Source organism: Marmota monax, unplaced genomic scaffold, assembly GCF_021218885.2.
Source record: "Marmota monax isolate L192 unplaced genomic scaffold, Marmota_monax_Labrador192_F-V1.1 WCK01_AAM20220418_F8-fsc00207, whole genome shotgun sequence".
NCBI lineage: Eukaryota > Metazoa > Chordata > Mammalia > Rodentia > Sciuridae > Marmota > Marmota monax.
Genome location: NW_026692713.1, coordinates 1099424 through 1124028, shown reverse-complemented (window position 1 = coordinate 1124028; position 24605 = coordinate 1099424). Strand labels below are relative to the sequence as shown.

General features: G+C 34.2%; 1 protein-coding gene across 8 annotated transcripts in view; it reads right to left on the bottom strand.

Moving 5' to 3' along the window:
* The window catches only part of Mapk8 (mitogen-activated protein kinase 8), a 118017-nt gene that overhangs the window by 22943 nt on the left and 70469 nt on the right, over positions 1-24605 (bottom strand). For 6 of the 8 annotated variants that reach the window (XM_058579992.1, XM_046446705.2, XM_058579991.1 and 3 more), the window contains 4 exons: positions 17775-17945; positions 14000-14129; positions 8240-8298; positions 7997-8135 (listed from right to left, as the gene is read on the bottom strand). In XM_058579992.1, the coding sequence (XP_058435975.1) occupies positions 7997-8135; positions 8240-8298; positions 14000-14129; positions 17775-17896 (450 nt within the window). In that variant the 5' untranslated portion in view covers positions 17897-17945. Of the gene's footprint in view, positions 1-7996; positions 8161-8239; positions 8299-13999; positions 14130-17774; positions 17946-19406; positions 20168-24605 lie in introns of those variants that run through there. The other 2 variants (XM_058579993.1, XM_058579994.1) reach the window with 2 other exon arrangements.

Here is a 24605-nt window from a genome sequence, read left to right as displayed (position 1 = left end):
TCCACAAAATTGTTTGCTGTTGATACTACTAAATAATGTCTATAAAGAATTATCCACATGATCTCAACTGGAGAAAATCTGTGCTATGCCCATTAAAAGAAGGCAGTGGCATAAACACCCATCATTTCACATTCAATACACTGTGCCTGTTAACCTTGATGAATTCTACTATGAAAATAAAACAAAAGCATATATCTATAACACAAATACACTGCATTACCTGTATTAATGAATAGTATGTATATTAAATACCAATTATTAACACCAAAGGGAAAAAAGTTAGTCTGAAAGATTAATTTTGTAATGTATACATCCAGAAAAACATGTCTGATGTCCTTAACATATTTTGAAGGGTAATTATAGGTGGGTTTAGAAGATATATAAGCTAATCACTTTATGAAATTAAATATACAAAGATTTCAACAAGGCCTGGTGAAACAGAGTATAAAAATTTCATTATTTCTCTTCTACAAATGTAAGACTGCTAATATTTCTAAAATATAATATCTCAGGAAAGTAATATTGCATATTCAAGAATAAACATAAGCTTTCATACTATTTTGATATCTATTTATGATGGTTGAAGATTACTGGCTCTTTTTACTAGTGCATTCTCGTCTAGAAATAAGATTCCAGAGCAAATATGCTCTTTTAAAATAGATTTTATTAAGAAAAAATAATTGGTCAAAAACACTTCAAAGAGCATTAACTGAAATTCATCCTTGTATATCAGTATTTTTCTATAGACGTAACATTGTTAACTATGTATGAGAAGAGTAATTTGGAATTTACGTGAATTTGTGGAAGAGGCAGTTGAACTAACCCAATATTCCATCTTTTGCCCACATTTTTTCAACCTCCTTAGTTAGACAAGACCATATGAGTAGGTCTGGTCAGTGGGATTTAATGGAAGCAAAAAGAAGGATCAGTGCACAATACTTATGGTGATTTCCTTTGCTTTGACAATTAGGAACATTCCAAATAGTGGACTTGCTGGCAGCATGGGCTGATAAGCATCTTTGTAAAGCAGAGTCCCTCCTCTACTACAATCTGCACTGGACACATAGTAAGAAAATATAAACTTTAGTTGTGTTAAGTCACTGAGAGTTCAAAATTTGTTATCTTTCATCAAAATTTAGTCTATTCTGACTGACACTGAAAGTGATGTCAGAAATGGGGTGTTACTTTGCCTGTTAAGCATTCCTAATCTGAAAATCGGAAATCTGAAATGCTCCATAATCTAAAATTTTTTGAATGCTGTCATGATGCCCAAGAAGTTTTGGATTTTGAAGTATTTCAGATTATAGATTAAGAATGCTCAACTGGTAAATTCTATGAATTGTATTCTATGCAAACTGTATAAAAATATACAATTGTGGTTTAGTCATTAAACACCAGAGAAACTAATATCAAAGGTAGAAAAATGATCCAAAACATCCAATAGCAAAACAATTTATGAAACTGTCATTCGCACAACACTTGCATAACATACCTGAAGATCTAGGACAGGTGGCAAATTGAGGCTTGCCTGCTTATATAAAGAAAGTTTTATTGGAACACAACCACACTTACTCAATTCCATATCGTTTGTGGATGCTTTTATGATACAATGGCGGAATCCTTTAGCTGTGAAAGAGACTATTATCTACCGAGTCTGAAATACTACCTGGACTTTATAGCAAAAGTTTGCTGACCTGTGTGAGACTGGAACATAAAATTTCAATTGTTTGTGTTGGTGACTCTTGGTTACTTTTGAAAGAACTGGCCATTTTGAAAATAGAAATGAAAGGGAACTGGGTTTAGACTTTTAGGGTTTCACCACTTTGGAAAAAACTATATACTACTAGATGGCAGATAGTTAAGCAAATATTCCTGTCTGCCTGAGTTGGTTTCCTCATGCTTTTGATGAGTTCAACCACGTGACTTATTTTATTCAATGGAGTGTGGAGAGAATGTGATGTTCATGAGATCTGAAGACAAGTTTAAATGTGATTTAGTGTGGCTCTTACTCATCTACCATTATGGGAAAAGGATGTCCCTTGAAAGCAATCCTTCACCTAGATGCTGAGACCTGAAAGTAGAACAAACCTGACGCTGACCCGTGGTTTGGGCAGTGACACACAGTCAACCCTGCAAATGCCTGAGCAAACAATAAATGTTGTTTTAAACAGTGATATCTTAGGTTTGTTTCTATGTATCATTTTCACATAATTCTGAAAGCTGTCAAAGGAAAAAGACTGCAAAATTTTTTTCTTTTTCTCACAGCACTAAAAACTGAACCCACGGCCTGTGCATGCTAGGCAAGTGTTCTACCACATTGCCAGTCCATGTAAAAATCTTTTAATTGAAGAAATTGCTTCACTCTGCCAACAGAAGTCTGAAAATTTAAAGGAAGACTCAGGCTAACCTTATAAGTCCAATATAGGACCTATGAGCTGACAAATATGCTTTGAAAAGATCTATCAAAAACATATGATTCCTTTTATATTTCTGAGAGAGTTCACTGTAGGTCAAAAACCTCTCTAAGTCTGTGACCATTCTGACTGTGACAGTGGCTCTCGATTCAAAACAATTTTGCCCCAAGGAACATGTGGCAATGTCAGGAAACATTTTTGATTGGCAGAAGTGGGAAGAGCTACTAGCATGAAATAGGCTGAGAAAGCTGAGCAGCCCCCAAGGAGAACACATCCTTCATTACTCACTTCAGATACATTCAAGGAGGATAACAAAAGGAAAACTCTCCTACCAGGTACAGTCAGGTATCACAGAGAATAGCAGATAGGTTGTTCCTCACAGATATCAGATTTAGGGCTTAACCACAGACTATTCACCACCCCAGAGCAAGAAACCCTCACAATGCCCAGAATTTCAACTGCAACTGACTAATTTTTTTAGTTTCCAAATGAGGTTGCTTATTGTGGTTTGACCATTTTGAGGTATTTGCAGGGAGGACATGGGAGATGGACAGATAATTTGGCCATTCCAGTTCCTGTATTACTGAACCAAAGGAAGCAATGTCTGGACTGATGTAGATACTAAACATTTTGATGGAATAGGACTTTGGGTTATCTCCATTAGAGAGGTATGGAAAAAAAGAGAACAAAGGAATGTCTGATAACCAATAGGGTAGACTGTGGCAGAGACTGGTGCCCACTGATGTTCTAAAGTCTGTTCCCCTCATATTTTCCAATTCCCTTACAATTATGGGCAGTTCCTCCAATAGGCTCTGCGCAGAAGTATATGTACCATTTCAGGTCCCAACATAGAAAAGCTAATGCATATAACGCAGCTTTCTCTTCTGCTGTCTAGATGGTGAAGTATTATTACTCAGCTTGGGTCTTTGAGTAACTATGTGAAAATCCACTCCCAACCCTGATTTGCACTGAACTCTTAAGGGATGGAAGATCAGTTTATTTTATCAAGCAACTAATCACAGAACAGCAGAGAACAGGTGAATCTAGAATGAGCAGTAGAATTGAGAGATAAGTACCAGTTCTGCCTTCAAGATTAGCTGCAATTAGTTTAATTACATTAAACTTCTTGGAAGTTGCTCCAGGAAAAGGGGCCAAACAAAAATCTGGTACAAGCAGTTTCAACAGCTTATGTTTTTGTTTTTTAAAGCAAAATAGCAGCTCAAGGGGTGGTCTGCAGTAGATTCTGTGATGCCTGCTCAGATTCTTGGTACCAGTTTGAGGTACTTATTCTCTCAATTTCTAGGCATGACAGCTGTTGACAGATTTCAAGAAAATATCTCCAGGCACTGTTCTCAACCACAGAGATCATGCTGTTCCCAGCGTAATGGGCTGGTTGGGTCACCAGCTGAGGTCTCTGAAGTGGTTGCATTCAATTCAGTTTCTCCCTCTATCCATTTTTACTGCTTTATTCCCCCCTGGGATTTTGATTCTAAAGAAACTCCCCAATAAACTTCTTCATGAATATCTCAGAGTTTCCCACACTACCTAATCTAAGATAAATATGGTCATCATAGGTAACAGATCCCAATGCGTCTCTTCTTAGCTCAACTTTATTACATTAAGAAAGCCAGCCTCAGCAAAGGCGAGGTGCCAAGCCAGTGAGACCCTGTCTCTAAATAAAATACAAAATAGACTTGGAATATGGCTCAGTGGTCAAGTGCCCCTGAGTTCAATCCCCAGTACCAAAAAAAAAAAAAAAAAAAAAAAAAAAAAAATTCTATAGTTTTGTTTTCCTAAATGTCTTCCAAAGAACAGGAGGAAATACTTCCTAACTCATTTTGAGGCCAACATCATTTTGATACCAAAGCTAGTCTAAAACATCACTAATTTGTACCCTTTTCCTATAATAAAATTAACTTAAGTTTAGCGCTTTTGGAAGTCCTATGGGTCATTCCAGTAAATTCTCCAGGCTTGGGGAGGTTGTAGGGAAACAGTGAATTTGTAGCCAGTTGGTCTGAAGTGAGGATGGTCCTGGAGATCCCTGAGTTACGGCTGGCATATGAATTAAGGGAAGTCTATTATGGCCTTTATTCTCTAACTATACAGTGTGACTAACCCCAGTACAAAAGGGAACTTCTGCAATCAGAAGAAGAGCATTTATGAAAACCCCATAGCTAATATGGGGTTTTAATAGTTGCTATGGTTTGGATATGGTTTGAGTGTGCCCCCCAAGCATTCATGTGCTGAAAGCCTGATCTCTTATATGGCAATATTGAGGTGGTGGAAACTGTAATTAGAGGTAGGGCTCAATGAAAAGTAATAAGGTCATCAGGACACTGCCCTAGGAAGAAATAAAAGCTGGTGTTGTGGAGTTAATTAGCTCTCAGTAGGGTAAGTTGTTAAAAAAGTAAGAATACTCCACATCTGGTTCCTTCTGCACACAGTTGGTTCCCTTTTTATTTCTCTGCCATGCTGTGATCCAGTCAAGGGGGCCCATGTCAGAAGCTGAACAGATGAAGCCACCCAATCTTGGATTTCCAGTCTCCAAAAGAGTGAGTTACACTCTTCTATTAATAAGATTCAGGTATTCTGATATAGCAATGGAAAATAGATGAATACAATGGTCAAACACTGAAAACTTTTCTCTTAAGATCAGAAGACAAGGTTGTCCACTTTCACTATATCTGTTCCAGCCAGAGCAGTTAACAAAACATTCAAATTGGGATGAAGTAAAACTAGGATGCAGATGATATATGATCTTATATATAGAAAATCATTTAAAAAATCCATTAAAACAATTAAAGCTAATACACAAATTCTGCAAAGTTGCAAACAGCAACTCTGGACAAAAGAAAAGAAAAAAAAACAGCACACAAAAATCAGTTGTGTTTTTATATACTAGCAATTGATAACCTGAAAAGGAAAATAAGAACATAATTCCATTTGTAATAGCATCCTATAGAATAAAATGCCTAGGAATAAACTAAGGAGAAAGACTTATACACACTGAAAACTACAAGACAATACTAAATGAAACTAAAGGAAATTTATGTCATAGACTAAACCTTGTTCCCTTCCAAATTCTTATGAAGTCCTAAGCCCCAGTGCTTACTCTATTTGGAGATAGGATATTATATGTACTTAAGATTAAAATAAGTCATAAGTGTAAAGCCTCAATCCAAATGAACTGGTGTCTTTACAAGAGAGATACCAAAGCATTTTTTAGCCACATATGCTCAGATAAAAAGCCATGTGAGGACAAAGCAAGAGAAATGGCTATCTGAAAGCAAAAAAGACACCTTATCAGAAACCAAATATTTTGTCAACCTGATTATGAACTTCAAAAATGTGAAAAAACAAATTTCCACTGTTAAAGCTATCCAATCTGTAGTATTTTATTATGACAACACAAGCAGGCTTTGAAACAACATAAGAAAATGAAAGGACATCCCATGTTCATCTATTAGAATACTAAGTATTATTATGATGACAAATTAGTATGATGACGACAAAACTTCTTAAACAACCTACATATTCAAAAAAATCCTTACTTAAATTCCAATGGCCTTTTCTGCAGAAATGGAAAAGTTGATCCTCAAATTCATATTCAATCATAAGGAGCCCTAAACATTCAAAACATTATTGCCAACAAACATATGAAAATATCAGAACAAAGTTGGAGGATTCATATTTTCCCAATTCAAAACTACAAAGTTACAGTGATCCAAATAATGTGCTGGTATATGGTCAGACACAAAGACCAATGAAATGGAACTATTAAGTCCAGAAATCAAACTATGTATCTTGTGGTCAACTGGTTTTTACCAAGGGTGCCAAGACCATTCATTGGGGGAAAGAAAAGTTTCTTTAACAAATGGAACCGGGACAACTGGACTCCCACATGTGGAAAAATGATGTTGGTCCTTTATCTTATACCACATATAACAATGAACTCAAAATGATCAAAGGCCTATGTAAGAGCTAAGTAGAAAAGTTTTATAGACATAAGGCTGAATCTTTATAAATGGAGTCTTATATATTGCACCAAAAATACATACAAAACAACAACAAAAACTGTTGGAAATGAAAAACTTTAACACAGTAATGAATACCATCAAAATGAAAAGCCAAGCCATGGAATGGGAGAAAATACTTACAAATTGTATGTCTCATAAAGGCTTACTATATCAAGTACATAAAGAACTTCTAAAACAATAACAAAAAGACAAATAACTCAATTAATATACAAGCAAAAGGGCTTAAACACACATTTCTCTAAAGAAGATACAAAAACTGCCAACAAACATATGAAAAGATGCTTGACATCTGTGTTAATGGCTTGAATCCAGAATGTCCCCCAAAGGCTCATCTGTTGAAAGCATGGTCCCCAATGCAGTAAGGTTCAGAGGTGGGGCTTTGAGGTAATGATTAGGTCATGAGGCTTAGACCTCATTAACTTTGATTAATCAACTGAGAGCTGAATGGAGGTGGAGCCTAGTCAGGGGAACTAGGTCACTGGAGGCATATCCTGGAAGAGTTTATTTTCTCCCCAGTACCTTCCTTGCCCTCTCTGCTTCCTGCTGCCATGAACTGAACAGATTTTCTCTGTCATACCCTTCTGCCATAATGTTCTACCTCATCTCAGATCCAGAGCAATGTGGACGACAAATCATAGACTGAATCTTCTGAAACTGTGAAGCCAAAAATAAACCTTTCCTTCTCTAAGTCGTTCTTGCCCAGTATTTCATTCACAGTTACAAAAAGCTGACTAACTACAACATCATTAATCACTAAGGAAATGCAAACCAAAACCACAATAAAATTACTTCGTATCCACTATGGAGACTAGATGCAAAAAGTCAGACAACAAATATTGGCAAGGTTGTAAAAAAGTTGGAATCTTTGTATACTGCTGCTGGAAATGTAAAATGGTATAACTGTTTTGGAAAACAGTTTGATGGTTCCTCCAAAAAAAAAAAAAAAAAAAAAAAAATCAACCACAGAATTGCATATGACCCAGCAATTCCATTTCTAAGGCATATATACCCAGAAGAACTGTAATCAGATATTCAAACAAATACTTGCACATCAACAGTCATAGCAGAACTACCTGTAATAGCTCAATGGTAGAAATAACCAATTGATGAATAGATAAGTAAAATGTAGTATATATAAAATATTATTCAGTCATAAAAAGGATTGAAGTACTGATACATGTTATAACATGGACAAATCTTGAAAATATTATGCTAAATGAAAGAAGCCACACACAGAAGATCATATATCATATGATTCCATTCATATGAAATAGAACAAGTAAATCTACAGACACAGAAAGTGAATCAGTATGATTGTGGGTGCTAGAGAGTCAGTAATGTCAAATGACTACTTACGGGACACAGGGATTTTTCTTTTGGAGTGACAAAAATATTTAGTTTTGATATAGGTGGTGTTTGCACAATATTGTAAATGGCTTAAATATTTAACACTGAACTGTACACTTTAAAATGGTTCATTTTGGTTATGTAAATTTCAGCTCAATGATTTAAAAAAGAAATATGGTGATAATTTTTTCTACTAACCCGATGAATAATTCCAGCAGAATGAAGGTGCTTGATTCCACACAGCATCTGATAGAGAAGGTAGGACATTCTTTCATGATCTAGTTCCATCTGAATCACTTGGCAAAGATTTGCATCCATGAGCTCCATGACTATGTAACTTCATGGGTGGAAAAAGATGACAGCTAAAGTGTATAGCAACAATCTAAGAATAATGTACTAATAAAGTTTTGAACTAACTAAAGTTTTAATCGTCACACTTACACATCTTGAAATTCTTCTAGGGATTTCTGTGGTGTGAAAACATTCAAAAGTCCAATTATCTGTGGTAAAAACAAAGAGAAAAATTAGAAACTACTTTCTACTTCATTTGGGAACTACAAATACCTGGGTTAAAAAAAAAATACAACATCAGTTTAAAATCTTTCAAGTTTTGTGTTTTAAGTTCAAGAAATCTCATTTATATATTAAAGTTTTTATGGCCAGGAATTGGGAGGCAATGATTAACAGACAGCACAGAAGATATTTAGGACACTGAAAATATTCTGTATGATAATAAAAGTATATATATATCATTATACATTTATTCAAACCCATAACTATACTACACCAAGAGTGAACCCTAGGGGTTAGGGATGTAGCTCAGTGGTATGTGCTTTCCTAGCTAGCATGAGGCCTTGGGTTTATTCTCAGGGCCACAAAAAAACAAACAAAAAACCATAGTGAAAACCCTAAGGTAAACTACAGACTGGGTAATAAATAATGTATTAATGTAGGTTCATCAATTAAACAAAAGTACCAGTTAGGTGGGGGATGCTGATTTAGGGGAATGCTATCATGTGGAGGGACAGGTTATATGTGAGACCTCTCTGTATTTTCCTCTCAATTTTGCTGTAAACTTAAAAGTGTTCTAAAACAGTCTTTAAAAAGAACAAAAACTTTACAAATAGAAGAGTTTCACATCACTCATTCCATTTATGAACACTCTAACAAGTTCTTATGTTATACAAACTTCTACATAATTTGTTACCAAATCTTAAACACCTTCTAGCTTTTTATTCAACTCAATATTTCTGTATACTCTCAGAAGGGTTTCCTTAGACCATTTCTTATTTTTTTCTTTTCAATACTGGGGGTTGAAGCTAGAGTGCTCCACAACTGAACTCCTTTTATATTTTGAGACAGAGTCTAGCCAAGTTGCCCATGCTGGCCTTGAACTTGAGATGTTTCTGCCTCAGTCTTTCAAGTTGTTAGGATTACAGGCATGCATCACTGCCCCAGCCTGATTTTAACAGTATCATATTTTCCCAGTTTTCTTCATTTCCAGTCAAATCCAGTGATTCATCCAAAGGTATACTCTCCTTTCCACTACTGTCTTCAAGCCCTCTTGTTTCTGTCTACCCTTTCCCTAAATGATATTATTATCTATGTAACTTTTCCAAACTTCTATGTGGATAATTCCCAAATAAGCATGAAAAGTCTTTGCTTAGCATCATGAGTTTCATATACACATAGTCCCTTATGTGGACTTCTAACAAATAATATAAAATTGAATTCATTTTATTCCTACCAAACTCCTTAATTTTCCAGGATACCCTCCCTTTTACAAGAGAAAACTCAGAGTGATTCTTTATCTGTACCATAGCACATATCTGAAAGAATGTTGTCTGTTGTACATCATTCTATACCCTCAATCTCTTTTTCTACATTCCCTGTACTATTAATACAGGTTAAAGAGTTTAAAATCTTACGTCTAATACTAGTATTACAAGCTGAATGTGTGTGTGTCCCCCTGAAATTCACAGATGGAGCCCTCACTCCCAATGTGATGTTATATGAAGATAGGGAATTTGAGTTAATTAGGTTTATATTAGGTCATGAAGGTGTGGCACTCATAATGGGAATAGGTCACGTAAGAAGAACAAAATCTGGCATGGTGATGCATACCTATAATCCCAGCTACTTGGGAGGTAGAGAAAAGAGAATCACAAGTTTAAGTCCTGCCTGAGCAACTTAGTGAGACCCTGTCTCAAAATAAATTTTTACGAAAGGCTAGGGATGTAGCTCGGAGATAGAGCACCCCTGAGTTCTCTATTAAAAAAAGAAAAAAATTAAAAAAGAAAAAAAAAAAGATGAACAGAATAAAATTTCTCTTTCTCCACACCCATGCATTAAGGAAAGGTCATGTGAAGATACAGTGAGAAACTGGCCAATTGCAGGTCAGGAAGAGCACCTTCACAAGGAACCAAGTAAGCCAGCACCTTGATCTTGGACTTCCCAGCCTCTGGAATTGCGAGCACTAAATCTGTTGTTTGAGACCTCTCGTCTATGGTACTTTGTTATGGAAGCCTGAGTTAACAATGGTTTTCTGCAAACCCAGCTACCACTTTCTTCACTTTATTTCCTGTAATATGGTAAAAGAAAGATCCGATCATATTACTTACCTCCTCAAAAACTTTAAGCCAACAAATAAATTCCAAAAACCCATGCTAGAGTATCACCTCATTTAGTAGTATTAAACTTGATAATTTACCCAAACTAAATTCATTTCAAGAATGTCATTTTAAAAAGCCTTTAATATTTTTAAGCATACTATTCTAAACTACACTTGTCATTTACTAACTGAACTTAATTGTCTTCAAGATGGATTTCTTTGATAGAGTCTGGTAACCCCTAATCCCTATCAGAGTTGACTGTTCTCTCTACTCTGTCTCTAGTTATCCTCTATGCTGTCATGGTATCCAACATACAGTACTGTAATTTCATTTTCACAACAGCTTCATCCAGACCACACAGGATCCTTGTTAGAAAGATTTGTGGCTTATTTACTTATTGCCTTGTACATAGCAATGTACCTGACACATTTAAAAATGTTTGCTAACAATTTAGGGACAGGAAAGTTTTTTTAGATATGAGGGCAGAATTCATCTCTGCATTAAGCTCTGCCTATTGAAAGCACTTAAACATCTGTTCAGTGGATCAATTCAGAAAAATAAAATTCAAACAAAGTACAGTTTTGTTTTTTTTTTTAAGATGGGGGAAGCCATAATAATAAAATATCAGATACTCTAAATAAATTCAAGTCTCACAACCAGCTGAATAGCATCTGGACTTTAGTAAAACTGTTCTCACTAATATTTGGGAAATCTGAGGGTAAAAGAGAGATGTTAAAAGATTTAAGGCATACAGAGGCACAAATGAAGTCAGTGGTGGCTTAGAGCTGGGGGGCATGGAAGATAGGGGATCAACAGCTAAAGGATACAGTGTTTCTTTTTAAAATTTTTTTTAATATTTACTTTTTAGTTGTAATTGGACACAACATCTTTATTTTATTTATTTATTTTTATGTGGTGCTGAGGATCGAAACCAGGGCTTTGCATATACTAGGCAAGTGCTCTACCGCTGAGCCATAACCCCAGCCCTACAGTGTTTCTTTTTGAGGTGATGAAAATATTCTAGAACTAACTGTGTTGATAATCACTCATATCAGTGGGTATATATATTAAACTGTATACTCGAAATGGGCTAACTATATGGTATGTAAATTATATCTCAATTAAGCTATCATAAATGAGATTTTAAAAAACAACTGTCCTATTTTTCGAGAGGGGAAATAAAGGAAATTATATCAATCACAGAATGGCCAAACAAAAGTCTAGGATTGATTAATGGGTTATACAGGACTACCTGAAAGAAGTAGTAATTACGAGGAACAAATAACAATTCATCGAGAAGCACTGTTTCCTACTGGGGGAAGATGGGAGAAGAGAACAAAGAACAACAGCAATAAATGAGAGAAGTGCAACTAAATACAGTATGTGAAGACTTCAAAAAGGTATACATGAAAATGTCTCTAAGAACAACATCTATGTAAATAAGATGAAGAATTAGAGAGAGTTGGCTGACTCTGGAAAACATAATTTTTGCAATATACCCCAAGGTACCTATGAAGACATCCTGAGCAAAACTGGGAAGTAAAGCCAATAAATGATAAAGCCAAAACAAAGAAAAAAAGCAAACTCTATTTAAATTTGCCAAAATCAAAAAGAGAAAAATAAAAATAAAAGGGGATGGATGAGACCCACTAACGGGCCTTTGACTTATTAGTCAATGGTGACATGCTTTTCAAATAGGATATAATGTCTGCAGTAAAGGGGAGATAACTTGCCTGAGCTCCTATCAGAGGATTCTATCAAAAATCTAGAACTGTGTGTGCTAGACGACTTATCAAAGTGTGTTTTCAGGTAAGTAATCAAGTTAAAAAAGAAACTCAAAACCCTCTTGAAAAGGGCAGAAAAACCCAGAGATACTTAGAGAATAATGAAGAGAACATCTGTGTAGAACATAAAAGTGTTTGAGACATGACATTCCCAAAACATCCATCTATCAGGGAGTAGAAAAGAACAGTCAGCATTCCTGGCTGACTATATTTAGTTTTAAATTCCTTCACTGAACAAAATAAGTGTTGAACACTTTGTGCCTCTCCTGCTAGAGGGCTAATTCTGAGACACATGTGCTATTTAGTAGAAGGAAATATCTTTCCTTGCAGTCACCCAGGCTTGGGAGAAAAGAGAAACTGGACTCCTCTCCATAGGAAAAACTAAGATGCTCCCACAGCACTCACTGTGAAACTGAGTCCACAGGCTACAAGAGGTACAAGAAGCATTATCCAAGGTTAGGAGGCCACTAGCAAAACTCTGATGACCAACATGTCTGGCTCATACCTGGAAAGAGAATGGCTACTACAATTACCTTCCTGTCCATGACTAACTTTAACTCTATCCAGCCCTTTTTATGCCACTTCTCCTTTCTTGGGGGGACCCTTTTCTACAACAATCCAATTTTCATTCCATCTTTAAGAGTTGGCCTAAGTTTACTCTTTCTGAAAGCCTTCCCATTAATTAAGGCTCACAGAGATTTCTCTATTGAGATTTTAGAACTTATTGACCATCTATATCAACTGACAGTTAAATTACTCATGCTTTGTGATATTTGATATTTAACTTTACATTATTTGTTTTGCCTTCAAACACGTTTCTCAAATAAGGAGGCTTAATGTCCATGCATTCCCCAACTTGGAGATAAACTTATAACTCCAATATAATGTGGTGAATTGTATTATCTGCCATTAGAAAGTATTATACTTATTATATCATATCAACTCCTTTGGACAATCACCACAAAATGTCTCCAGTGAAGTGCTTTCAGTTTAGTGCTTCATAAAACTGTACCTTGCACAATTTCCTCTTAGTTATTTGCTCTCAGTTTAGAGTATTCATTCCACAAAAGAACTATAAAAATATCAGAGTGTGTAAAGTAATTCAAAAAAGTACAACTGTCCTCAAAATGAGTAAATGTTACATCATTAGGAAGTATAATTAGAAATCTTTTTCTAATTCCCTTTAAATATTTTCAAAAAATTTCTGCTACAGTGCTTTGTAACCACTGGCTACCTTCAACATAAAATGATCAGTAAATACTTACATCACTAAAGAGGTGTGAGTGATATGGTGAGAAATGATTTGCACTTCTATCCTGTACAATTAAGGGAAGATCCAGTATCAAAATAAAATTTGAATAATTTCATCTCTGTACTAAGGCTACTAATATTTTTGAAATGTCAGCTCTATAGAGAATAAGCAGCAAAATAAGAAATAAAACTTAAATAATATTCTTCTAAATTTCAGAAGTCATTTTCTTTTGATATCACTTAATAAAGTTGGGTAAAAAATTCACCCTGTGGGGCTGGGGTTGCGGCTCAGTGGTAGAGCACTCGCCTGGCATGTGTGAAGCACTGGGTTTGATCTTCAGCATCACATTAAAAAAATTAATTAATTAATTAATTAAAGGTATCATGTCCATCTACAACATTAAAAAAAAAATTCATCCTGTGAATATATATTCCCTTTAAACAATGTTTCAATTCAGAATAATTTAAAGTCTCTATAAAGTCTTTCATATTTGTGTATTCATAAATAAATCTTGATTTCATCTATATTTAAGAAATCTAAATTATTCACTTACATTTTTATGATTAACACATTTCATAAGAACTAGCTCTCTGTAGGCCCGCTTAGCATGAGTCTGATTCTGAAATGGCCGGCTTAGCTTCTTGATTGCAACATTTCTTTCAAGAATGGCATCATAAGCTGCACTGTAACAAGAAATTCAAAAACAAAAAAGTAAAAATCTGTAAAACTGAATTTATGAAACACTCATGCAGATTCCTCAATTCCTCCAAAGATAGATGGAACTGGATCACTCTTCAGTCTGTAATGCTCAACATGTGTCTTCTATACTTATGACAATATATTCCACAGCAAATAACAATCATTTTTTAAAATAATAATGTATCCAAGGAGGCAATGGATTGAAAAGACAGACACCCCGCTGGTTCGTTGTCTGTCCTCCAAGATACACTTAGCCCAGGGTTGGCACTATGAATACATAAATGCTTTATAGATATTTAGGTCTGCTAAGATAGCTTAAAGCCTAAAGGAATCATTCACTCTTCAACCAGATCAAAGAAAGTCAGGATAAACATGAATTCTACTCAAAATGTTTGCTGAAGAATTCTACATAAACCCATTACTTCCATCCTTTCAGTCACAGGCAATTAATAAATACAGAAGTGTGTATATAAAATATTAAAATTTGTTTTGAAAAAGACTTAACATTTTATTTTAGAGAAACTAAAAAAATCAAGGTGTTTACAAATATGAATGCTAAATTTGAAAACATCAGAAGCTGCTTCATAACTGGGACATACACATCGCAACATATACATTACTCTTCATTTCTTCCTTTACCCCTTGATGCTGACCATATGACATCTATTGGTATATGAAAGGTTTGAGAATAGGAAACACAAATAAGGTAATCTGTCTTTATGTTTTTGAATTTTATGACTTAAAGTTCTTTAAAAATGTGGATTCATCTCCACCTAAGGAGGATCAGCAGTTAAGTAACTGGTTCAAGGTTAGTCAAAAAGTTAAAAATAAAGCTGAGGCTAGAAGATAAAGACATGAAGGTCTGGGTTGTGGCTCAGTGACAAAACACTTGTCTGATATGTGTGAAGCACTGGGTTCAATACTCAGCACTACATAAAAATAAATATATAAAATAAAGGTATTGTGTCCATCTACAACTAAAAAAAAAATTTAAAAAAAGACATGAGGCTGTGCATTTCATACTGAACCACTTAACATATTATAAAAGTCTACTTCTATTTAAATGTATTTGGAAAGCCAGTTAATTACTGATGGTTTTCACCTGATTAAACACTTTGTAACTCTCTCTTCATATCTATTTGGTATTTGTTATAGAACTATATAGATTATGACATTGTACTACATTTATATCTCTACATTCTGTATATACTATAACGATTGTATATAATTATTATAATGAATATATTGCACATAATGATTGCATATCATATACATATCAAAATAAACATAAATATAACCCTTACTTTAAAAGTACTATATTTATAGATATGTGCTGCCCAAATTAAAAAAAAAAACAACAATATCAAGGGTCATGAAAAATTGTTAGAAATGTATCTTCAGATAATAAAGATTTTATTATTTATTTATTTATTTTAAAGAACTTATTTTTTTAATTTGTTTTACTTAGTTACACATGTCAGTACAGTGATCTTGACATATCATACATTTGAATCAGATGGGATATAATTTCTCATTTTTCTGAGTATACAGATTGCAGAATCACATTGGTCATGCAGTTACATATATACACACAGTAATAATGTCTGTTTCATTCTACTATCCTTCCTAATAAAGATTTTATTTTTAAATTCATTTCTATTAATTTACTATCTGCTAAAGCAAAAGAATATTTCAAACTATTAAAGTTTGAAAGTATCTTAATGGATTCCACTATTTTATAACCAAGGAAATTAGATTTTTAATTGTTGATTCTTCAGTGTGCACAAATCAGAAAACACCTGGCCCCAATCCATACCCATAAACCTTACTATTAATGTTTTATCAAATTAGGTTCTTCAGTTGATCCTGACAGCAACACAATGAGTTTTGAAATTTTTGTATTTAATCTATTTCATAATAATATTTTATAAAATTATTACTTTAAGTGACAATTTGAAGACATTCATTCCTTAGGATATGGTGGCTAAAGGGACTTAAGGTCCTTTCCAAAGCATTTTTAATTCTGATACACAAATTTCAAAGTGCACTTACCTGAGGATAAGTGAAGGAACATAACACTAAACATTATTTAATTATTTTTCTAAATTATATAGGATAATGCTCAAAAATAGCTCTATAAATTAATTGAGAAAAACAGGCTTAAAACTGTTAATTTGCCAAGAGACACAAAACCAAAGTAAATCAAAGACCTTGAATCTGAACCAACAGCTGACTTTCTAAATTCTAAATACTGACTGTAAATATTTTTTTAAATTTAATCTGTGGCTGGTTAAATAGGTCAATGTCATTGATTAAAATGTTAGCCAGCTAGGACTGGGGCTTTAGCTCAGTGGCACAGCACTTGCCTAGCATGCATGAGGCACTGGGTTCGATCCTCAGCACCACATAAAAATAAAGATATTGTGTCCATCTACAACTAAAAAAATATATATTTAAAAAGAATAAATAAAGGCATTATGCCCATCTACAAGTACAAAAAATAAAAAAATGTCAGCCAGTTAATAGAGTTTATAAAATGACCCCAATTTCTATAATTTTTGATATCATAAATTACTTCAATAAAGAGAATGTCTTTTCATTACACAAATTAATTAGATTTAAATTTTTACCATAATTACCCTGGATTTTTTTTGTTTTAAAGAAATGATTTATAGGTAAACCAACCTTCCTCTTCTGAGAGGTAAATAAAATCCTTGATGTTTATGCATGATTTTACCGTTTCTACATATAGCATGCACCCAAAATACATGGCATTGTTTTGAATATTTTAAAGTATAGGTAAATGGTGCAAAACTATATTCTACATCTTGCTTTTTAAAATCAACTCTATATTTCTTATATTATCTTTGTTTATACATAGAGCTCCAGTTCACTTTAAATGTTGTATAGTATTACATTCTATGATTATATCACAATTTTTAATTCTCCTATTGACAGACTTGATGCTGTTTTCATTTTCTGCTATTATAAATGATGCTGCAAACAACAGATCTATGTATGTCTCTATGTACATGTGCAAGAGTTTTTCTAAGAACCTGGCAGAAGTGCTGAATCATAAAAACTCCTGATTTTTAAAATGGATTTCAAAACAAATTTGGTTCATGAAGAGATAATAAAGATATACTGGAGTGTGTGTTTGAATTCCCAATAACACCAGCTTATTATGCTAACAGTGATTTTGAATCATCAGCAAAACTATCCCAAAGAATGTTTTGCATTTCAGATTATAAGAAGTTATGCTGATCTGTGAAGCCTGGGTCTTTTGTAGAAATTAGCTTGTAAATTAGTTTTAAAGTTATATGAGTTTTGAAATGTGTACACTGGGGTATCAGATGACTTCCATTCCCAAGTGTAAAATAAGATTTCTGAAATTCCGGAGTTTCATTTTGGTGTGTGAGTGATGATTAAGTGAGGTTTCATATTAAATAATTAGCTATGGAAATAGATGTACACATGGAATTAATAAACATGCCACTTATCCTTTTCTGATATAGCTAGCTGTTTCTGCATGGCTTATAAACAAGTATTTAACCAGAGTTTATATTTAAAGATAGCAACTCATATGAGGCAAGTTGATTCTTTGATTCATTTTTGGAAGTAAGACTTACCAAACTATTCCTTGAGCTCCGGAGCCTATAGGTTTTAAATTCTGATACCGTTTCAGGACTGTGAACGTAGAATCTCCAATTTCTACACTATAAAAATTGTTGTCCCGCTTGCTTCTGCTCATGATGGCAAGAAATTAATTTAATGGCTTCATCCAAAAATTCACCAAGAGGCTACAAAATGAAACAAAACATGATGTTAACAAAATGAACCTGTTTAATCTTAAAATTCCAACTCTTCTTTATATTGACTGGTATTAACACAGACTGCTATGTCATGTTTGAAGAATTGCTTCATTAAAAAACAAACTAAGAAAAAATACCACAGGGTCTTGGTTAGCATATGCCATACTGAAAAACGACTTATAGCTTTTTTAAAAAAAAACTTTTATGAGCATAAACAATTTCTCTAGAAGTCACTGGTATAAATACATACTTAAGTTACAGAAGACTAAACAAAGGAAATGGTTATAATTAAACTTGCTCTAAAAGTCATTTTTCAAGCTGGGCAAGGTGACCCATGCCTGTAATTCTAGCTGGTAGGCTGAGGAAGAAGGATCTCAAGTTCAAAGCTAGCCTCAATAATATAATGAGGCGATAAGTAACTTAGCAAGGCTGTGCTCAAAATAAAAAAAATAAAAGGGCTGGAGATGTGGCTCAGTGGTTAAGTACCCCTTGGCTCAATCCCTGGTATGTATAAACAAACAAACAAACAAATAAATAACACCTTCATAACTAAAAATTTAATGTGTTTACATATTAGAGTACTGAAATCATTTTTGTGAGAAATCACTAAACTTTCATTAAAAAAAAAAAACAATTAACCATATCATTTTTAGTGCAAAGTGGAAATCCAAGCTAAAGTTGTTTAGCACATGTGGTACCTGCCTAACAAACAAGTTGCTTTCACTATGTCAGATCTTCTGACTCCCAAGAGCTACATCCTGGTATAATTCATATGCTGAGGCTATAATGTTGAAAAGATGAGAAGCAGGGTAGAACATTAGATCAGGAAGAGAGAGAGATGCATTAGTATACAAGACAAAACAATTCTGTTCTAACTTGTTTGGAGGATCAAAAGTACTATATAAGTTCTGACAACAGTTCTTTACCATCTATCAAATTAAGTCAGGGTATCTTTTTCTACTCGATTGTATAAACTGGAGATTGACAAACTAGCATCTCTTCACTACTAGATAACATTAGTTTATTCCAAAATGTGAATGGTGGATATGGTGGCACACACCTGCAGTCATAGAACTGAGAAGGCTAGGGTGAGGGTTGGCCATCCAGGAAGGGGTGGGGGGGGGAGCAAAATGCACGTAAGACAATTTTTACCTACTACCCACCATCCCAATAAATCATGAAACCAGTTAGGTCTAAACAATTATTTCCGTGTATGTGTATGGTTATAAGACAATGCTAACACAAAAATATGATTAAATGACACAGCATCAATACTGTTTTCACATCCCAGAAGAAGGTTAAATAGGCCTCTACCCGAGCACTCAAATTGGCTGCAGCTTAGATTTCTTAAGCCTAGTTGCTGGATGGAGTAGAGTGTTATTCCTCTCTTGAACATTAGGATCAGGAGAGGAAGGGGTATTCTATGATGCTTCATAGGAGCTGACTTACTGTTATAAAGCAGACAACAACAGTTGGAGTTTCTCAACTGGCTGGAAATCAAGGAGTCCATCCCAGAGCAGTTTCCCCTTTCTGCTAAAGAATAACAGCAAGGAAGGGTTTCTCTTTATTCCCGGAATGGGAAGACACAAAACAGGATGGTGATCCATGGTGACAGCTCCCCATTTATCTGTGGCAGTGCCCACATGAAGTCTGAACAAAATCACAGCTAAACATTTATAGTCATCAACTTCCAGAATAATGCAGCAAAGCTAAGTAGAAAGCCTCAGCCAGCGGTGCCCTTGGCAGAAGCTAAGAATGACCCTCCTAAGAAAAAGAGACAGAGAACTCTTTATTCACTTTATACTCAGTCCTGCAATATTTACTAGAGTACCTAACTCAAGCACTAACAACACTAGTAATCAGCATCTAGCTCCTCCTAGGATTTGCAGATATAACAATAAAAGAGAACTTAAGCTGATTATTACTTAGTCATAACTAAAATTGTGATAATGGCAACCTAAGGGCAGGATTCCACAGAAACTCGTGCTAGTATAGGCTCTGGACAAACGAATCCCTCCGACAAAATGATATTTAAGTGAGATCTGAACACCGACTATGATAAAAGGGAGCTTTCTAGGCAGAAGAAATAACACATAAAAAGGCTCTAAAAAATTCACCAACTCTAACTGTACAATTTAATAAGTTGTGATAACTGTATACAACATTGTAACCACCCAAATCATGATATAGAACATTCCCATCATCTTAAATATTCTCTATATGGTCAATTTCTGCCCCACCCCACTGTCCTTGCCCCCCTGTCACCACTTAACTCCTTAGTTGTGCTTTTACTAGATTTTCACATAAATGAAATCATATGACATGCAACTGGTGTTTTGCTTTTTCCACTTGCCATGTTTTTGAGATTAATCCATGCTTCATCCTTTTTACTACTAAGTAGTATTCTATTGTGTGGGTGCACTATGGGGCCAATTATACTGTATCTAGTTTGGGGGTTATGATAAATGATACTAATACTAACACCTGCAGTTTTTAAAAAAATTTATCTTGGGAGAAAATGGAGTGGGACTGTTGAGTTCTATGTTTAACTTATAAACTGCCAAACTGTCTTCCAAAGTGGTGATACCATTTTTTCATTTTCACCGGCAATGTATGAGAGTTCTAGCTGTTCTACATTGTAATTATCATATAATTTTATCTGTATTAGTATATAGTGGTATTTCATTATGGTTTACATTCACATTTTTTTTTCTTTTCTTTCTGAACCCAGGGGTACTTATCACTGATCCACATCAATAGTTCATCTTATTTTTTTGAGACACAGTCTTGCACTAAGTTGCTCAGACCCTTGCTAAGTTGCTGAGGCTGCCTTTGAATTTGTGATTCTACTGACTCAGCCTCTCAGATCACTGGGTTCGCAGGTGTGTGCCACTGTGCCCAGCCTATATTCACATTTGCTAAGAAGTAATAATGCTGAGCATATGTTCATAGGCATTCATATATCTTTGCTGTTTTAGTAGTTATTCACAGTTCTTTTTCCCATTATAAAAATACTATTGTTTTCTTGTTTGAGTTGTAATATTTATTCTTGCGTTCTGGATATAATCCTTTATCAGATGTTATAAATATTTTCTCCCAGTCTGTGACTTACCTTATATTTTTTAAGTGTCATTTTAAAAAATTTGATTTATTCATTTATTTTTGGTACTGGAGATTGAGCCCAGGGGTGTTCTGCCACTGAACCACATCCCCAACTCAAATTTTTTGGTTTCAGACAATATCTCATTAAGTTGCTTAGGGCCTCACTCAATTGCTGAGGTTGGCCTTGAATTTGCAATCCTCTTGCCTTAGCCTACTGAGTTGCTGAGATTACAGGTGTGTGCCACCACACCTGGCACATTTTTAAACTTTATCTTGAAATAATTTTAGATCCACACATAAGCTGTAAAAATAGTAGAGTTCCTGAGTACCCTTCACAGGAGTACCCAGTATTTGACATTCTTTACAGGTTGATCATCCCAGATCTGAAAATCTAAAATCCAAAACTTTCTTAAAAGTTACGAATTTTGAGGCATCTGGATTAGGTATGCTCAACCTGTATAACAACAATTTTGAGTTTTCTGATTCATGAACATGGTGCTTGTTTCTGCTTACTTGGTTCTTTAAGTTTTCTCAGCAACATTCTATAATTTCCAAGACACAGAGGCTTTGCAAAATTTTGTTCAATTTCTCTGAAAGTATTTAAATATTATATGTTAATATAAACATGTTTACTTTATTTACATTTATAATGTGAGTATACAGAAATACAATTAACTTTTCTATCACTACTTTGTACCAAGCTCAGTTATTCATCTTAGTTGCCTCAGCTTCTGTGGATTCTTTTGAAATTTTTCTACATTCATAAGTAGTTTCTACATTCATAAACTAGTTTCTTAAAATGTTAAGTTTCATATTTTTTAAGTGTCATTTTAAAAATTTTGATTTATTCATTTATTTTTGGTACTGGAGATTGAGCCCAGGGGGTGTTCTGCCACTGAACCACTGATTTGAGAGCCATATTTTATAACATAATATATTTTTCTTATCCCACTAAACTAGATATAATTTCAATACAATGACAAATATTTAAGTAGTGAAAGTAAGCCATGGTTCCATTGTTCCGGATCTTAGGGAGAAAACATATAGTCTTTCACTGCTAAGCAAGATATACGTTATAGGAGTATACTAATTGTACTTTAAAGTTTGAGAAAGTTCCCTTCAAGTTCTAATTTACTAAAAGTTTTTATCACTAATGGGTGTTGAACTCTGTCGAATAATTTTTCTTATATATAGTTTTTCTTAGTTGGATCATGTGACTGATTTTCAAACATTAAATCAATCTTGCATTCCACTTGGTCATTAAGTATTTTCCTTTTTATATACTGATTCAGCTGGCTAAAATTCCAATGAAGGATTTTCCATCTATTTTTATGGGAGATGTTAGATATTAGTTTTTCTTTATAGCAGGGTAAAAACTAAGTCAGAATTTTCCTGTTATTTTTCCCCCCCAAACTGTACCGAATTGATACTAGTTCATCTTTAAATGTTTCACAAAATACTTCAGTAAAGTCTTCTAGGATGTGTCTCCATGACCTCCAGTATAGGGATTAAACCCAGGAGCCTTTTCATTTTTTATTTTGAGTCAAGGTCTTGCAAGGCTGGCTCAGACTTGTGGTCTTCCTGCTTTGGCCTCCAGAACAGCTAGAATTATAGCTGTCCACCATGCCTGATTTAGGATAGGTTTTTTTGGAGGGAGGGTTTTAATTACATATTTAAATTCTTTTATAGAAATAGTGTTGTTCAGGTTACCTATTTCTTCCTAAATGAGCTTTGACAATTTTCAAAGAAATTATCTTACATAAGTTGTCTAAAGAATCTGTGGTCATATTCCTATTTCATTACCATTACTATAAAACGTAATTACATCTTATTTTTCTAATCAATTGGGCTAGAATTTTATCATTATTATTGATCTTGCTGCATCCGATTTTCTTTTATTGTATTGCACTATTTTATTTCATTGGTTTCTAGTCTTTATTTCCTTCTTTTTGCTTGTTTTGGGATTCTAATTTCTTAAATGTTAAGTTTCAGAGTACTGACTTGAGAGCCATATTTTATAATATAAGCATTTAATACTATAATTTACCTTTCACCCCCACTATAGCTTCATCTTACAAGATCATCCATAAGTCATTTAAAAATCATATCTGTATTTACTAAGAATAAAAGCAAGTATTTATAGAGAGTTTCCTTTATGAAGGGTCCCTTTTCAAGTACTTTATAAATACTAACTTTTTAATCCTCACAACAGCTCATAATAGTTTCTAGTTCTTTATGGTTAGAGGGTAAATCTAGTCCGTTACTCCATCTTTACTGGAAGAATAGGTCCCACATTCTCCTTTTATCTGATGTTTTCTTATATTAAGACAGACATATAGTTTTTCCATCTTACAGATGATGAAATTAAATATTAGGTAAATTGTCTATGGTTACACAGTTTGTAGGGGTGGAATGAGGATTTGAGTCCATCATGATTACACTATATTGAGCCCAAAATCTAATAGAGCTTGGTAGTAAAGAGGATATGGAGGAAGAGAAGTTATAAATCTTAAACATGTATCTGGGATCTGTCCAAAACATTAAATTGGAAATATCAAGTTGGTAACTAGATACAGAATTAAACCTTAGAGGAAAGGTTTGAGAGAAAGAAAATTTGAGAGTTGTCACTGTTTAGTGAGAGAGAACTAATCAAGAGAAATGCAGTGGTAATGAAAAAAAAAAGACCTACTGAAGTGCAAATAATATTTATGAACATCTATATTTTATGAACAATCAAGGAAAGATCAAGATAACAAAGAAGCCAGAAACCCAGATAGAAAAAAAAGGAGAATATGCTGGAGAAGCCAAAGGAAAAATGGTTTAAAGAACAGTAGTCAATAACACTGAATGTTACAGAAATGTCAAATAATCCCTTTGGGTAGAGTGATAGGAACAAAAGTTAGACTGAAATGAACTAAAGTGTAAGTGGGAAATGATTTTAGAAACAGGGAAAGTTGGTATGGCTGGTTATTTAGAGAAGTTTGGCAAAGAAGATGAAAGAGGACAATGTAAAGGTAAATAGAGAATGATGAGTTTACATATGATACATAACAGTATTCAGAGCATATCATATACAATAAAGATATAAACTGAACATATTTTCAAGTGGAAATGATTCAATAAAGGGGAAATGGGAGAACAGGGGAGGAAGAAAACTGAATTTTTGCAGATAGCCTTAGTATCTCTAAAAAGATAGAAAGAAATGGGACCCAGAGCATATAAATGGTTTACTGGTGTGGCAATGCCATCAGAAAATAACATAAGGGAAAAAAAAGGAGAAACAATTTCCAAGTTAAGGCATTCAGGATACTGGTGAGATTTATGGAGGATGTCTTTGATATGCTATTCTCTTCATCATTAAGTCAGAATATCGAGAGTACATGTGTGAAGAAATTTTACAGATTCTGATGACTCATTTTCCTGCTCAGAAAGGCTTCTTCTTAGACTTAAAACAAAAAAAGCACATATATAAAGAACAAGACTCCACTGCTATCAGGCTAGTCCACCCATTAAAATGGTCAGTCTGGCAGGACTCAATGTAGGCAA